General features: G+C 41.7%; 1 protein-coding gene across 1 annotated transcript in view; it reads right to left on the reverse strand.

The window, feature by feature from the left end:
- Positions 1 to 18,898, reverse strand: part of htr4 (5-hydroxytryptamine receptor 4) — a 112,561-nt gene that overhangs the window by 41,461 nt on the left and 52,202 nt on the right. Inside the window, exons 3-4 of the mRNA XM_069710089.1 lie at positions 11,164 to 11,277; positions 4,681 to 4,881 (exon numbers count right to left, since the gene is read on the reverse strand). Of these exons, the coding sequence (XP_069566190.1) occupies positions 4,681 to 4,881; positions 11,164 to 11,277 (315 nt within the window). The remainder of the gene's footprint in view (positions 1 to 4,680; positions 4,882 to 11,163; positions 11,278 to 18,898) is intronic.

Below are 18,898 nucleotides of genomic sequence, written 5' to 3' on the forward strand. Positions count from 1 at the left end.
TCTGATGGGAAAACATTCGCTGCGAACCACCTGAACTGTGGCGCCGTGCTAATTTGGGTTCCCAAAATACGACAAGGTGCTCGTTCATAGTGCGTTTCTTTCACGCATCACCACAGCCATCGCTCTACACATCTCTACTTGCTGGGTTTGTCTCCCTACAACTTCTGTATTCCAAAGATTTACTGACAAAAGTTATTGCCTCCTCCAGCTGAACTTTACTGGGTTTTTCGCAAATGAAGAAATAGTTTCTCAACTTTCTGCCCGCCCATAATACTTAGTCCTCATCTACATGGACTGGCTGGCAGAATTAATGGTCCGAAAGGGTTCGGTATACCTTCAACTGCTTTGTATATCAAAAGCATCGACATCTGCTCCAAAAGAAGTTTGCTGCTTGCTAAATTACAGACGTGTGGATAAAAATATCTAATAGTTTCTACTAAAAGACAATTGGTGTTGTTCAAAGATGAAGATCTCCTTTCATAAACCACATCAAAGACACCTACGCTGCCCGAATACTTACCTGATTACGACCATTCATTTGAATTTATGCGCCACTTATCATCAATCTTATTTGTGACCACAAGAAGACGGTGAGGCGGTGAAGCATAGCATCGTCCTCCAGCAATAATTAAATACACATCTATAATCTTGAAACAAACCCTCAGCAGAACTTCAGCTTCATCCTCCAATAAACAGAAACAGATAGTCCGACCAATGAAACACTCGGACCGGATGGGAAACAGACCGCCGCACAGTCTGTTGTAAACAGAAGTTTGTATATGCTTGCATGGATCTGTGTACATATGGATAACTATGCAGATCCCTGACAGTGTGTGTTTGTTCTCGCACATTTTTGCCTGCATGCTTCTGCCTTTCTGTCTCTCAGCATTCAGTTTGTATTCATGTGTTATAGTTTCTCTTCAAGCCCCAAACAGCAGCAGGGGTCAGACCTCGGGGTGAAAAGTGCTGCTTCTTTCGCCTGCCAAAAGCTGTCTGGAGGATGGATCTCTGAACTGCAGCTCTGCTCTGCACTGCAGAGGTGAGACCGACGGGCTTTTTCTACCATTTCTCTTTTCTTCCATTCTATTTAACTTTGACCAAGGAAAGGTTCATTCGACTGTGAAGCTACTCGGGCACTAAAACTTGAAGGCACATTGAAGGTTAGTGGAAGAAAGGGATGTTTTTCTTTGACTTTCTGTCCAGTTTTTTTTGCCATTTATACAGCATATTCTTGAACCTAAAGGCTGCTAGTAAATATGTTTACACACAAAAATGTAAAAGGGTTTCGAGAACCCATATGGAATCAGAGAAAAGCCCGCCGAGGAATAGTTTCATGTTGGTGCTTCAAAACAAATCAATGTCCAAGATTACAACAAATGTGGAGCAATGAAAAGATCAAGGAATACCTTCAAAGGGAAGTCTTTTACATAAAGACGCTCATCAAGCATATCTTTAAAGGATTTTTTTTTTCTAGGAAAGTAGCCCAAGGGACACCCAGTTGAAGGAATGGGAATCACTGATGATCTACTATCATCAGTAGTGGTGTGGAATCACAATAAACAGGATGAGAACCTGTGCGGTCAAGGTGCTCTTATCGAAGCTACTTAACCTTCACCGTTCAATAACAGCTTAGTGTGTTTGGTCCTGACTTGGGTCTCTGGGGCGGAAAACATTTCCCCTTTCTCAGTACGAATGGCGGACCTTGCTCCTTACCATGGCCTCAACAGGATTTATGGAAGTCAATTAAAGGACTCTTGAAATGTGGTAGAATTACATAAACAAAGCAAAGGTGAAATTTGCTTTGATTGCTGCCTTGTGCTCACAGCGGGAAACTGAATGTGCATGAATTTAGTCGACTGTTTTGCTCAAGCAGCAACCAACAGTGACGCCACCCATTGAGCGACCGTTATGAAGATTCGAGGTTCGGATATTGGCGCCATCTTCCTAGATTGGAGCAGTTTGGAGCAGGAAGTGACCATATTTGGATGAGCTGGGGGAGGACGAGCGGTGGATCTGATTGGAAACACGGGAATACTACGGCCCGCCTTCCAATAGCCGTAACCTGCACGCAGCACAGACCGGTCAATCAAACAGAACCGCCCACAAACATATTGGCTTTTTGAGGCTTATTTTCTAATTAATGACGTGAATATTTTCAGATGGACCGCCAGAATTTTGACTTTGGCTAACAACACCATCAAAACGTGTGAAAAAAATGTATTGACTTTGAACTTGATGAGAGAAGTTGAATGGGAGTCTATGTAGCCGAAGCCTTTTTGGAGCCGACCTCTAGTGGCACTCGGTGGTATTGCAGCTTAAGGCACTTCCGCATCGGCCTCATTTTTCAGACCCTGAAGCTACGTCTACTTTTATAGTTTTGCCCTTGGTTTTTAATTTTTTTACTGAGGCTGCATTCACACCACATCAGGATATGAGATGCAAACAAAAAGTTCTGAGACTGTTCCAATATCCCATTGTATTAGAAATTAACATACAAGAAATATAAAGTCAGCTCACTTTGTAGTAAAGTTACAAATACAACATTAGGAAATTAACGTTAGCATCTATTGATTAAATAAAAGTTGATTTCAGCAAGGTCAGTAAATATATACATTGTATTCTAATATAATTATTGTGCAGTAATACTGGTCTGCAAGGTATTACATGTTCATGTTAATTTCATGTTAATGCAATATCAGTAAATACTAGCAGAGATTCAAGTTTCTGTGGGATGGATTACATAATAACAAGTTTCCAGACTGTGTAGATAAATATTAGGAAATGGATAAAAAACAGTGGATTCCCAGGAGTTGAATAAAGGAGTAATAATACTTATACAACACCATCACATGGATTGCATAAGGTTCTTTTTATGATAGACTATTGGTAATATAATGGCACTGCTGTGGCACTTGCAAAATATTTTTGCATAAAAAAACAAGCTCTTTCTCCATAGTTCTAAATCCATAATTCCTTGTTTGTGTGTCATTGTGATAACATTTATCCCGGTCTGACAGATGAATTCCTGAACAGAGAAGAAGTTCTGGTTCGAAGGTTTGGTAATAAAAGGAGATTACCAACAAATCCGGTGTTAAATCTGCCATGGCGTGTTTTAATCTCTAGTGCCTTTGGTTCTGTTGTTTTTCTGTGTGTGAATGTTTGTGATTGTGTTTTAAATACCGGACAGACACACAATATCCAGCAGAACAAACAGCACACACACTGTGCACTTAATCTGGGCTTTGTATGGGTTCCAGACTATCTCTTACATTCGGCCGTAAATATTCAAAACAGTCTGTGCATTGTTGAGTTGAGGTGATGTTTAATTCAGGTATCTGCATGATAACAATGAACCTGTCAGGCCTGCTGCTTTTCTCAAAGATACCAACAGAGCAACAGAAAGAAAACCAAAGAAACGTCTCAACCTGATACCTGTTTGGATACCGACGAACCCAAAACGAGTGTGTGTCAGAAAGTTCAGAGACTGCTCCTGTTGCGCGGGAACAGTGCGCAGCACCGTGACCTGCAAGCAGCACAGACGAGCTGTGACCTTTGGGAGTGAGTACTTTCACAACACGCTCGTTTTCTTGCAAGCTGATGAACAATTTAGCACAGAAAACAAATACATCAGAGGTGTGTGGTAAAACTGTCGATTGCAAGACATTATTGAGTGTCTAATGCAGTGATCTCTTGCAGTTTAAATAATCTCCCCGTTGCTGTAAACGCCAAAACCATCTTTCCTTCGTATGTTGAAATGCAATCAGTACAGCAGACAGTAAAAAGAATAAACCCAGTCAACATGCTGACGCAGTCCAGGCCTTCAGTCTGGGTGTCCCTTCACTGGAGCTCATATCAAAGCTGTCAAACCGAAGGGCATCGCTTCAATGACATCATATCAGATTGCACTCTGCCGCTTCTCAGACTGATGTTGCAGCTCCAGACCAATTTTACGGTGACAGTTTGAGTTGAGGCTGGTATCTGTCTTTAAACTAACGACTACATACCACAAAGCCGACTCAGATTCCACAACAGAAGAAGCCTTCACACACACACACCCACACACACACACACACACACACACACACACACACACACACACACACACACACACACACACACACACACACACACACACACACACACACACACACACACACACACACACACACACACACGAAGCTTTAAAGTATGACAGAAAGAATCGATCCCAATTCCTCTCCTTGGGGCTGCCGCTCGGCTCCTTCCCCGTGTGCGCCCTTGTAGCCTGGCGTGTCCTGTTTCTTTTAGGGACCGAGGGGGTAGTGGTCATCTAGCCCTATGAATGCCCCCCCCCCCTCCTCCCATCCCCCAAACGGCGTGTTTTCACAGAAAAATGCTTTTGCAATCTGAAGCAACAAAAAAAATGTTTTCATAAATTATATAGATAGATTTGTTTTTTTTAAAGCATTAATAGCTGATTCTCTGAGATTCACTATTTTGTCATCATGCTTTATATTTCCATTAAATGTAATAATCAAATTCCTGAGACTTACAAACTTATTGATAATTAACTGAGGAGAATTGCGGCTACTGCCGCCACAACGAGTGGTGTCCCATTTCTTTGTGGGATGGGAAATGTCCAGCTAAATAAACCTGTGCAGGTTTAGTTGCCAAATCCACCCCCACATGAGTTAGTCTCACCTGTCCAGGGCGATGCAGCACAGGTGCAGTATGGACGCGGTGGTCAGCAGAACGTCCAACGACGTCCGGACCAAGCAGAAGGTCTCCCCGTAGATCCAGTGCTGGTGGACCAGCTCGATGGCACCAAACGGCATCACCAACACCGACACCAGCAGGTCGGCGAACGCTAGAGACACGATGAAGTAGTTGGTCTTGATTTTCCTGGTGGGGGTGGGGGGAGAAAGTGTATGTGAGAGGTGGTCATGGAAACACTGTACGGACCGGCGCTCTTTTGACAGCTACGACTTGAAGTTTCTTTCAGAATTTGAACTTCAAATTACTTTGGAATTGTTGTTACAGATGAGCTTAAAATTGAGAGCAACACAGATTGGCCTTTCCATAAAAAAAAAAAACAGCAACAACAAAAAAACAATTATACCATAGAGCAAAACAAACAACAACAAAAAAACCACTCCACATTACGTGTTTTTATTCATATCGTTTTGAGGGCTTCTCGTCAACAGATCCATAAAAAGCAATTGTAGGAAACCACAAAAAGCTCATCAGAGGTCCTTGCAATCATGAAAACAAAGAGCAGCACTTGTTGTTGTTTTTTTTCATGAAATAGTTTTTTGTATGAAATGTCGTGCTGTAGAGTGAAGTGGACAAGTTTCAATTAAAAATTCCAACATACAGGCTTTAGTCATTCAGGAAACTCAGTAATGAGAAGCAAGAGGAGCCTGTTGAATAAATAATTAGCAGACTTTTGCCAACATTTGCTGCAGACAGGACCAACTCTTCTTCATTTTCCTTATGTTTGCTTTAAAAAAGATTAATTATTCCACTTCACTTTCGATTAGCAAATACCAATAACATACCTTGGTTTCTGAGTCAGCTCCATTTTTTAAATCACACTATTAAATATGGCAGAAATCAAAAAATGCTGTTGACTATTTTGAGCCTAAAATTAGCGTACAATGACATTTTAGAAAGTAGTTTGCTTCCAACTTTCTAGCAATATTTTGGGGGATGTCATTTCACCTTCTAACATAGATCCAAAAATCCTATTGGTAAACATCAGTTTTGGACTGCACGGATGCTCTTGTGACCAAATAAGAGCAAATCCCCACAGCCAGGTTTCAAAATCCCCCGGAAAGCCTTCCCAGAAGAGCCTGGGGATGTTGCAGCAGCAGCAGCATATTAACGACTGTGGCTTAGGAAGCACACACACCCTATTCTTTGAAAGTTTGAAGCTCCGAAAAGTAAAGTCTCCGGAGTATTAGCTTTATTATCAATTAAAGGTAAAGACTTGGAAAAGGGGAAGTTCAAAGTCGAGTTCTAAGTTTGTATTCAAGAGCGGCAAAGAGGAAGAAAGAGAAAGTGTCCAAAAGAAAAATGAAATACTGGTTCCATTACTGAAAAAACAATTCCAGATGAACGGGACGATAAGAACAGTGAATCAGAGGAGGGAGAGGAAACATCCATCTTCTCGGTCACTGGAGTGGAAAGAAAGTGAAAAAAAAAAAGGTGACAAAAGTCAAAACACTTTCAAAGGAGGTAAACAAAAAAGCACAAAGAGGGAAGAAGATTAAAGTGGATTATTCTGAAAATAGGTAAAACAGAAGGATATGAAAGAGACTCGCGGACTGAATCCACCTTGACTGCTGTGACTAACAGCCTGTAGAGTCTTTATCCCTTCCTGTGAAAAGAGGTTACTTTCTTTATCTAAGCAGGACAGCTGTCACTGGCGACAGTCGAGCCCGTTCCAACAAAGTAGTGTACAGATATATATAGAAAAAAAAGACAAACTTTATGATAAAATGGACCCCAAGGCACGTTTCACTTCAAGCTAGCACGTTCTTTGCAGAGCAAATAGACGATTCAGAGAGACGTGGTGCTGCGACTCTTCTTCGTAAACCTGTTGGAAGTTTCCTTCCTGTTAAAACGGAGTTTTTCCTTCTGGCTCTCTCTCGTGGGATTCGTTGGGTTCCCGTCTTAAAGTGCGCTGATGTGTTATTTTGTGATTTTGCGCCACATAAGCACAAATTTTAAAATACGTATACTCCACTTCACCACCTCCAGCATCTATAGGGTGTCCTGTCCTCTGTCCTGTACCCAGCCGGGACATCGTCAGAGTCTAACGACGAAGCTGTCAAACGGTCATTACTTAAAAAAATTGTTTTCCACTAAGAATGATGTGTCCTTCTGGAAGTTAAATGAACACTTGGATTTTTGAGAAAAATCCCTGTATCTGAATTGTAGATTAAAAAAAATAAAAAAAATGGGATAAACATATTTTCAGCCAGATCTGATAAACTTTGAAAAACAATCTTTTCCCATTTGAAAACTTAACAAAAAAGCAGTTGAAATATTTTTTCCAGTGATTTAATATTGTGTTCTGGTTTCCAGATGTCACACCTTCATTTTTAGCTGCCAGTTTCTCCCTTTGTTTGTTTTTTCTTCTCTTGTTCCGGAGCAGCAATACAAAAACTAAAAATATCAAGCAATTTAAGCCTACGTGCCGACATTTTAAGCTGTTGCTGTTTTTAACAGCGTGAGGTTACCGACAACTCAACAAGGTGAGATCTGATACACACTTTATATTACACACAGAAATACACACTCTCTAAATCAAACACACACGGAGAGAGAGATGTTTCCTGGGCAGCTTTGTGTTTGACAAAGAGCAGAAGTGTTGATGCTAAAGTGACAGGATGCCATGCTCTCAGCTTCCTATAACAAAAAAGGGGGGGGGTTGTATTTGTAACCTTTCAGATAGATCAATCAAAGTGATTGATTATTGACAGCACGGCTTGTCTGTGATCAGCAGCCTGGGAGGAAATGCAGGTTTGGAGAATTGTCAAACGTGTCATGCTGATGGACAGCCGGGAACTCAGTCAGCTGACCAGTTGACTCATCTGTCAGTCAACCTGCCAGCTTTGTACTGTGATACAGAATCATGTGATTTAATGGTGCTCTTATCTGGGAGGTAAATTGTCGTAAAATTTGGGGAATTTATTTTTCGAAGTTAAACTGACAGCTTGTGTCCAGAGATATTCTTTGGTAGTACGACTATTTAAGTGTTCATTCACTGAGTGTGGAGGAGAATGATTGAACACTTCTATAGTGTGTTTACTGTGTAGCCGTATTAGCATTTTCCCAGCATGCTCTCGTAAACCTTTAAGAATAAAGCAACTGAATCTAACTGATGCGCAGAAAATTATATTTTCTTTGATTAAAACATGCCATTTTGGAACATTTCAGCAAAAAACATGATATATAAAATGGGTTTAATGATTAAAAACCATGAGTGTACGAGGTTGGAACGACCACAGTCACACTTGATCATTGATAAACTGCATTTTTCCATGCAGAAGCTGCAAGTAATCACTTTGCATATGTTACTTAAATATACAATCTGATGATTATTTTGCTATTTTATAGTCATTTCTATCTGAAACTTTCATAGTGTGATGAAACTTTAACTCCATAAGCCTCAAATAACACTCGACTGATGGAGCGAACATTAAAACAACTCAAGGTAAGAGTTGCGTTACAAATTCAAATCTAAGAAAAGAGCATATTCGATGGTCTTTATTCCAACGACCAGAATTTGCTGTATTTGTAACTCGCGCAACAGCTAACCGGTACAAAATAAATTAAAAAAAAGTCGGTCGGTCATCTCTTTCGACTCGCTCGCTGCTCCGTGGACGGTCGGCCGTCTATAAATAGCCTCGGTGAGAGTTTTCCATCTGTCTGTTTTCTAACCCAAACAGTCTCTTCGAACGGGCTGTTGGTGCTGCTGGAAGCGACCAGCTGGCCGACCTCGCGGAGAGCACGTAAATGCTGTCACACACTCACGAGAAACACTCTCAGTGCACGTGGATAGATGTAATCGCAGACAGATACTGTACACGCACACGCACACACACACACACACACACACACACACACACACACACACACACACACACACACACACACACACACACACACACACACACACACACACACACACACACATACTGGAGATGAATGAGGACATGTTTAAACATTATACACACACAAAGTGATGCTGGCTGTAATTCAGCACAGTTTAGAAAGCATTACGAACTCCTGAGGGGGAGGCGTTGTGTTTGGTTACGATGACATATTGTGTTTATGCTTAATGTGCTATGAATAAATAAACTTTATTAGAAGGGATTGTGTTGCAGTGAGGTCGGTGTAATTTTCAGATTTACGAGGTGTTTAGTGTGTAATATATAAGCAGGGAGAAGAGATAAGAGGATATTTAAACGGGACAAGACAGCAAAACTCGGGATTAATGTTATCTTTATGAATTTTTTTATGTAATTGTAGCGAAGGCAACGATGCACTTTGGTATTGCTGTGCTGAAATGCTGTCCTCTTTTTTTACAGTCTTGTGTAATCAAACCATACAAAGTATTTAAACAGTTTATTTTGCTGGTTTGGTCTTCTGCAGCTGGTGAAATAAAATCAAAACACGACAGGAAAGTAACAACAAAACGACTTCAGTGGCACTAAAAGGCACGAAGATCTTCATTTATTTCTTAATTTGCAGGTTGGTGGTGAAAATCTCTGCAACAACACTAACAAACAACATTCATTTACTTTAAAGCCACGATTGGCAGATTTTTACGTCATTACTGTATTTATGAAACATTATTCCATCGATAAATAATCCAATTTAAAGTGGGATTTTTAGAAACAACACACAAGAGCCAAAAAGCAACATCACCGAGAAATTAATGAAAAATGTATGATAAATCAAATTGAAAAAAAATTTATTCAAGAAGTGCATTTGTTTTTATGATAATGAACAAATCTAAATTAAAGCTCTTCTAGCCGGCAGCAGTATGTAACAGAATGACTGCTTGTAGAGCTGTTCACTGTCCAGCAGCATGCATGTGTGTGTGTGTGTGGGAGGGAGGGAGGGAGAAGGGGGTGGGGTGGGGTCAGTGTGTGTGTGTGTGTGTGTGTGGGGGGGGGGGTCCTGTTCACACACTTGACATGACAGTTTGAGAAGAACAAGAGGAGGTTTGTAACGGTGGCTGTGTGTGCGCTGGTTATTGATGAGTAGTTTAGCAGCCTCTGAATCACCTTCACGCCGCTATCAACTCGCACAGGAAGACTGTGTAACGTCCACTCAGCATGCAACAGAGGAGAGCTGCTCGCAAACTTTCACACACACACACACACACACACACACACACACACACACACACACACACACACACACACACACACACACACACACACACACACACACACACACACACACACACACACACACACACACACACACACACACACACACACCCCGTCGGCCTACATTGACCTCTTTCAACTCATCCTTCCCCGCCATCGCACACACCTCATATTAACATCCCGGAGACGGAGGTCACCCTGAGCTCTCAGGTGTTCAGGAGAGAGGAGAAGACGAAGACGAAGATGAAGACAAAGAGAGAGCGAGAGTGACCGGCCGTCCTCGGGACGACCTGCCAGCTTTACACGCCCTGTTTGTGTTTCTCATCTGACCTCATATCGTCTCAGTGAGGTCGATTCACACACCGTTGAAAATATAGATTATTTTATTATTATTATTGAAAACGTGTTGTGGGCATCAAATTCAAAATCGAAAATAAATTCTCAGTTTTAACGTTTGATATGTTGTCTTTGGTCTATTTGCGATTAAATATGAGTTTATGTGATTTGCAAATCATTGCATTCTGTTTTTATTCACATTTAACAGCGTCCCAACTTTTTGGGAAAAATGGGTTTGTATTCCTTAAAGTGGATCAGCTGTGGTTTGAGTTCACTGTTGGTTAAAGCCTCTTTAAAAAAAAAAAAAAAAAAACCCTGATTAAAACGTATTTAGAAGCAGTTTATATGCTTCAAACCTGCCAGTTTACACCAAAGCAACACGATTTGTAACATCTCCACGGCAACAACTCTCTGTTCTTCAGTTTTAATTGCCAGTTTTTCAGGCTTTTTTGCAGCCGGATAGAATTTGTAGCATCTTAAAACATGAATGAGGACAGCGATCGCATTTTCAGTCGTCATGAAACAGCAAGAACATGGAAAAAAAAAGAAGTGTTTTTCTGAAAGCGGCTCTGTTGTTTAGACGAGCTGGTGTCTCCTCTAATAAGCAGAGAGAAGCTCTCACTACCAGCAGCATTTCGCCAGGCTCATGAACAGCTGACTTTGCTATGAGCTGATAGGCTGTTGAACAAGACGACACATTTAAAAAAACCGCCCACCGGCAACATGGGTCGCCTGCAACACCATCAGCTGAGACGGGACACTTCACACCGCTGCAACTTTTCCCTTTTTCCCTTTCTATCTTTTGAATTGTCTCATTTAAAGACACAGAAATACAGACAAAGAAACATTTACCGGAGACGGTAAATTCAGTAGCAATTTGAGCGGATGCATATTAAAATGAAATCTACATCGGCAAAGGTGAATAAAAGCTTCGTCCCACCTGAGTTGTCTGTCCTTGCAGACGGCCACCATCACCAGCAGGTTTCCCAGGACGCTCATCAGCATGATCAGAGACAGGAAGCAGATCAGAGCCATCCGCTTTGGCATGCTGTCGCTATGGAAACGCCAAAAAAAGACAGAACAACAACAACAACACATTAGTTCAGAGCCGCAGAGTGAAACTGCATCTTTTAACAGACAGGAGTGAAGAAGAACGTACTGCTCTAAAACGTTTATTTTATCGTCCTGTATCATAAGGGGAAGCTGACTCAGCAAAAATGTGATCTCACTAATTGCTTGACTCAGCTTAATTACCTGCACGTACTGGTGAAGTCATTTGCAGTAAAAAATGTCCATCGTGGGGAAGATAGACATTGAATAACCTCTAAGAAGCTCATCAATTTATGACAAGTCTGAAATCTGGTATAAAATTTACACAATTACCTTTAACCACTATAATATATGACCTATAGCACAAAATATGGGATATTTATTCCATTCCCACTTAGGTGTCAATGGGAATTATTTCTATCTCCTCCACCTTAAAGGTAGCCTGCGAGATCAGAAAAACAAGGTGGTGTTTCAAAAGCTCCACCCACCTATAAAACTAAACAATCCACAGTAACCATGAATAATTCATTTCTCCAAAATCCAGGAAACCTTTTCTGAATGTGGGTTTAATTGTGTTTAATAGCTCATTTCTTCATAATCAAAAACGATAAAGTCTTTAAATTGACGCTTAAATCACTGCTGCAAGTGCTGAGTGGCATAAACCTCAACCCCCACCTTTGACAGTAGATATTAAAAAGTTTTCCACGACTAATGTCTCTGGCATTATGACACAGCTGTCGTCCAGAGCGGATCACCGTCCGAGGATTCCTCAACGGCTCGAGACCTTCGATCGAACGAACACCTCGCTGGCCGGCGTGTGAAGAAAAAAAAATGCAAAAACAAAAACAAAATTGTCATTTTTCTTCTGGTCTCGGCAGGTAAAACTTTAAGAAGGCCAGATTTAAAGTGCTTATTGCGGGGGTGACGTGATATATTTCACGGCATGAAACTTGCAGGCTGCCATACATGTAACCTCGGCACGGCTTCAACGGCACGTCTTTAAAAGGAAACCCGGCGTGAATCAAAGCCCTCGGAGTACGATGTGTGGTTTAGGAGCTCTCTGTAAGTAATCTCAGACTTGTTTGACATTGGTAATGCATTATAGTAATCCTCCGGAGGTTTGCGGCCTCTTGCACTTTGAAGGCTTGTCAGGAGAGAGACGGGGAGGGGGTGGAGGAGGGGCGGGGGAGGGGGAGGGGGTGGCGCAGCAGCCATCTGAGTTTACGCAGCAGGAGAGAGAACGGATCTTCATGCTAGAGAAATGTCTTCTTTGTCCCGCAAGTCTGCAGTAAATTACGACAATGTATGTGTCTTTTTTATTTTTTTTTTTTTCAATAAGCTCATTTACGCCTCCGAGTCAGAATTCGAGGAGTCTCGTCTCGTCTCGTCTCGTCTCGTCTCGTCTCGTCTCCCCGTCTGCCAAATTATTTTGCTTTCCGGCATCTGAGGTTCAAAGGCGAGGTGATAGTGTGCAAATGAGGCTCTTTGATCAGCGGTGCCAACGCACTAATCAGATCAAATGGGAACTCGCAGCTTCTCAACAGAAGCATCATTACACCAACAAACAAACAACAACAAAAAGAGAGCGAGAGAGCAAGAAACGGCCTCAGTAGCACCCCGCTAATCTTCTTTCATCTCGAATTTGCCGGCTACGCGGTCCGACCTCTTCCCCCGAATGAGACATTGATATGCGTGTTATTGTAGGAGCAACTACCTTTTAACAAAGTCTGACAGGCAGCATACAAATATCCTCTTTTATTAGAGCCCTTTTGAGTTTGATGATGAATGAATCAAACGCAGAAGCTTTCAAAACAAAGACTTAACTGATTGTTAATTAGTCCGTCACCTTCACACTCGACGCTGCCGGCATCTGCCTCCTAATTCTTAAAGGAAAAACTAAGCATATTTAATGTGTTTTTTGGAAAGACACATCGAAATAAAAACAAACAGTAGATGATAGATTCATTTGTGCCAACTGATGTTTCGGGCCCGAGCACCGATGGAGCGAAAGCCCTATTCTTATTCAAGCGATTATTGATTCTCGGTAAATAACTGCATTTTTGGAGGATTTATTATATTCAAAAACTCCTGAAAGTTGGTACACGCGTCTCTCCCGGCGAACAAGTTTATATTTTAGTGGAGTCGTGAGTGGGCGTGGCTAAATAGCTCGCTAGCGCCCCCTAAACAGAGGCCCCGGCGGCTACATTTACCTACATGCGCAAAATTCGGTGGACGTGTGTATCACACCGAGACGTACAAAAAAGTTACATTGCACCGTTACATCAACTCAACAGGAAGTCCGCCATTTTGAATTTAGTCGCCATTTTTGGCGATTCACACATGTTGTACTTTAACGAACTCCTCCTAGGGATTTTGTCGGACCGACTTGAAATTTAGTCTGTGCACTCATAACATGTTTGGGATTAAAATTTATCATAAGAATTTGTTTTCGTTGATTGGTGTGCCCGTGACGTGTCGTCCAAGAAGTGACCCGGAAGTCAATTTTGGGTCACTTCTTGGACGACATGCTCTAGTATGACAGTGGTGCAGTGGTTATAGCAGTTGCCTCACAGTGAGAAGTAACTGGGTTCAATTCCCCATTTGAGGCATGCATGTCAGTTCAGAAAAAGGTCATTCTCCAAAAAGTGATTAAAAATTCATACTGTATGTTGAAATATTCAAAAGAAGTCATACTGTAGCATGAGTTTTTGAAGATGTTAAAGCCGGCAAAAAAGGCAATTTTTTTTAAAAGAAGAATAAGGAACGAGATTGAGGGGGGGGGGGTGTGGATACCTCCACCACTGGACAGCTGGTTTCTTTTACTCCTCATGAAGACAAAACGTATACGATTAATATGATTCTTTTCTGGCTTTGTTTCTACATTCAGCTGTCTGATTCAGTTTGACTCGGCTCATTTGCAGCAGACGCAGGTGGAGATGGAGCTAAATCTTTCAAAGGCGACTTGGGAAGATGTTTTAAAAAAATAATCTTTACGATTGTGTCCGGAAATGAAAAAAGAAAAAAGAAAAAAGATGAGAAATCAGTCGACTACACTTCCTGACAACGCTCTCCATCGCAGCCTTTACAGTCGGCTGCAGCCTCTAATATGCAGCACGGCATCAGGTGGCTGCACTGAATGAGCTACTTAAGTGGCCCCCTGATTGGATCTAAAGAGCAGAGGGTTGTTTTTGTTGTTTTATTCAGCCGTGATGACTCAGTGGTCCGCACCGATGTCCTGGAAGAACGGAAGCTGCAGCATTGAGCCGCCGATTCAACTTAGGTCAGCTGATTGGACAGTAGTCGTAATAAGTCAGAAGAGAAGTGTGTTGTTAGTTCCTTTCTGGTCCCCATTGGTTCCCACCTCAACACTTCACTGCAGCTGATGCATTCACAATCTGCACAAAAAAAAAATGCTCCAGTGCTACGGTGAAACAATACAGCTTTCTATTCTAGTTTCATTTATTCTCTTTTACTTCTTTTCTGTTATCTTCATGTTTTATTCTTAATGCCACATTTACAAACTTTAGAAAACTGCTTTCGTCGAGCTGTGTACGGTAAGATAACGTTAAATTAAAAAACTAATAATGACGTTGGCGATAAAATCATGAGTCATGCAGAGTGAGCAGAGGACTCTGACGTGCAGCATGCAGGGCTGATACATGATTTAAAGGTTTAAGCTCGACAGTCCTAGAAAGTTGTTGTTCATCTGAGGACAAAACAGCATTACAAAACCTCCTATTTCTGGGTGAGATGTCCTGCAGGACTCTCGGCCTTCTTATCCGCTGAAAGGACATTTAAAAGAGAGCCACAAGGGATGGGACATAGTGGAGTTTTGTATTGTCATCTGATAGATGGATAGAGTAGTTTCACTTTTTCACATTCAATTTTTTTACTGACAAGAAAAACAAGAAACGTTTTCATCTCGCTGACCTCATTTTCATTTGACGCACAAGTTGCAGGAGCATTTAACGTAATACTTTTCACATTTATCACATTCATTTGTCATATTAAAAGTTGTTATTTGTTTGAGTTGACTCACGACAACATTCACAGCTGTCGATCATCTCTATTTCTGTGGTCGATTAAGGCTCCAGCTAAACAGCCGGCTATGTCAGATGATGATATCTGCAGTTTTTAAATCTGTAACCTGTCTTTTATTTGTTGAGTACTTTTTCATCCGGGGAAAACAAGACACTAAAACCAGATCTATTTGAGTCTATATGCACAAAGCCAGCGATGAGGGAAGCACCTCCATTTTCCTTTTTGATGATGCTGTCAAAGTTGATCAACTTTTGATTTACAAAATCCACCATCACAACACAGGTCATCTCAGGGCACTTTACATCGTAAGATTGAGATCTGAAAAACTTGAAAGAGAGAAACATAATTCATAGATTCCCTTCTTAACAGGAAGAAGCCCTCCGACAGAGCCGGCTCAGAGGTGGACGACCATCTGAACCAGAACGTGAGTCTGCTCATCCCACAAACATGCAATCACGGTTGTTGTTTTTTTCTAAAACTTACTGTACCACATTTCTGTAATGGAGTAAATTCAACTCCACAAGACCGTCTCACTCACATCCCATCCCGTCCTTCCTCCAACATCCCAATCAGTTTCCTCTGTCCCTGCTCGCCCAAGCATATCCAAATTTGCATACTTACATCGGATCCCATGTGTGTCTCTAAAATAGCAGGGACCCGCCTCCAACTTGACATTGTTTCTTATTTAAAAAAACAAAAACATGTCAGCTGTTTCTGAAGGCCTCAGTGGGAATCCCTAATTGCAAACAAAAGCTGTCTGGACACTGGTGTTCTCTCTCAGCAGGCAAAGACAAGCGTGCTATTATGCGGACCGGCACCAGAGGCCAAGGGTTCTGTTCGAAGTGGTATTAAACGTTGCTTATCGACAACACAAACAGGGCAAAATGTGTTGGAACAAGGGACTGGGTCACAGCAGGTTCCCCCACTGAGCTCAGGCTGGAAAAAAACAAAAGAATTATTTTCAAAAGCTCTGAAGTAAAAACTAAGTTATGAAATCCGGCGGTTTAGTCAGCTGGAAAAATTAGCGTGAGCGACCTCGATGGCAGGTTCTTATTTTGCAGAAGGTTCTCCATCTTAAACAGATAAACAGAACATCCTTGTTATAATCAGTTTTCTTTTATTAAAAAAAAGTTTAGTGGACTGCGTGTTCAACTTGAAGTTTTTTCATCCATCTGAAACCCCTCTCGGATCTGCAAAAATCATCACATTTTTTCCTCTGATCGTGACGGGAAAATAAACGTTCATTCTCCAGCGTGAACTGGACACCTGTATGTAATCTTTTTCAAATAAACCTCCGAACCCAAAAAAATTCTCCAGGTCGCAGGATCAATACATGAAACGTCTTCCAAACATGCAATTACACACCCCTGAGCTGGTCAATCACGTTCTGACATGTCGCTTTAGTCACGCCGAAGGTTCCCACCTCTCAACGGCTGTTCTGCGATTCACCCTCGAAGATTATTTGCTTTTCCCCGACCGGGGCTTTTTAAAGCACGGCACGTCCAACTGGAGTTTTGTTCCAATTACGTTCTGTTATCGTTACCTCGCCTCTGAGAGGGGCATAAAATAGAAGGTATGAAACACGATCTGCTCTGAAAGTTGTGGCTGTCAAAGAGCTCCAGGGAGCGTTTAAGTGTTTGTGACGGTTCGGACGACTTCGACTCGTTGCTGTTTTCGTAGCTCGTATTGTGACGGACATCCAAACTGACAGACGGTCAACTGTGACAGAAAAGAACTGCCTTCATTACAGGTTTCTTTTTGTATTTGACTGATGAAAACAAGGAAAAATAATTATGGTTTCATACGATACGACCAAAATGAAGTTAAGAAACAGTCACACAATGAGACAAACTGGAAAAAACAAAACAAAACAGATTTGCCAAACTTATGCAGAAGCAAAGGAGAAGAGTAAAATTAAAACTGAACCATCACAGACCGGCTTCCTCTAAAACGTATATAAATGATGAGCAAGATTACATACATTTTGTCCCAAATGATCATAAACTGGAATTTAAAATACAACCCGTCACTACGATCGTAAATGTCAAGTTAGTGTAACTCTCTCGACTTCCCCGTTTTAAAAGCTTTAACTCTCCCCAGAAACACAGACTTCACCGAAACAGATGCATCATTTTCAACCTGCAGAAACAAGAGCGGATGCCGTTTGTCCGAACACAAAGCTGTAGTTGGACCAAACGTTGCACTTTTTACGAGTCGCGCTCACCACAACATCGAGATGGAAAATGAACACAAAGACAGATTCAACAGAAAGCTTTTTCAAAAACGGAGAAAACACCACCTGCATCAGATGAAGAGCAGAATACACAAGAGAAGTAATCATAATCATCAGTGGTGCACAACTGCAATCATTTAGGTACACACACACACACACACACACACACACACACACACACACACACACACACACACACACACACACACACACACACACACACACACACACACACACACAAAACTCTCACAAAAAATGCAAACATACAGATGACTTTGTACGTCAATCAAAAGCCATTCAGTCTCTGCTTTTGTCTTTTTGTCTCACCCTTTCATAATTGACACCGACGCTCTCTCCGGCTCGCTCACGCACACATCGACTGAAGTCTCGTCGCTCCACAATGTTTTCTGCAGTAACAACTAGTTTTTGAACTTTTTTTTTTTTTTTTACGCCATGCAGACATTTCTATTGAACATTCAACACCTGGGCTGCGACTGAAACGAGCACACGAGTTGACACGGTATGCATTTAAATTCTGGAACCTTTTCCTGTGACAGGAAGTCGTAAATATAAATTTTGGCATGAAACACATGCATGTTTCGGAGACAGCTACAACTACAACAACAACAACAACAACACCAACAACAACAACAACAACAGACAAAGCTGGACTCGCAATGTTTCCTGGACGTGTTCAACATGACCTACAAGCCTGTTCTGTTTACTAATGCCGCTCCGCAGGATATTCTGGTATCAAACCTGAATCCTCAACTAGCTGCTTTTCACTGCCGGCCATTCAAATATCACCTCTCTCACTATATTCTGGTTTCACGCAGGGAGAAACTCTCCACGTGCCGTCAGCGCTCGTCCATCAGAGTTAGACGTCAGGCGGTCGGAGTGACTTTGAATCATCTGACAGATGGCTGACAGGAGCTCTCTCAGGATGGATGTGCTGCTCCGTGAGCTGCCCTTGACTTTTTGAGATTCATGTTTTGAAAACCAAACAGGCATCAAAGCTGTTTGGAGAGATGGCCGATTTCCACCGAAATCAGTTTATAAATCAGTAAACTTTAGTTCGAAAAAGGGGCACAGGTCAAAGTGCAGCACCGCTCGTTGTGCTCATCCTCGAATCCCACATGCTTCGCCCTGACTCCAACCCAGTACCACGACAAAACGTCAAATTGACACGCCTTTAGAAAGTCACGCTTTGGGCTGTCGAGGCGTGAAAGTTACACGTCTTGTAAATGTAAAACCTACATGCAAAGATTCACAATGACATGATTTGAAACTTGCAAGTATACTCAGAAATCTTCTTTCTACATCCAGGAAATGTAATTGTAATTAAATACAT

The sequence above is a fragment of the Brachyistius frenatus genome, unplaced genomic scaffold (genome assembly GCF_029030835.1).
Source record: "Brachyistius frenatus isolate BFR_SWC_R1_liver_20210118 unplaced genomic scaffold, ASM2903083v1 Contig_89, whole genome shotgun sequence".
Lineage (NCBI taxonomy): Eukaryota > Metazoa > Chordata > Actinopteri > Embiotocidae > Brachyistius > Brachyistius frenatus.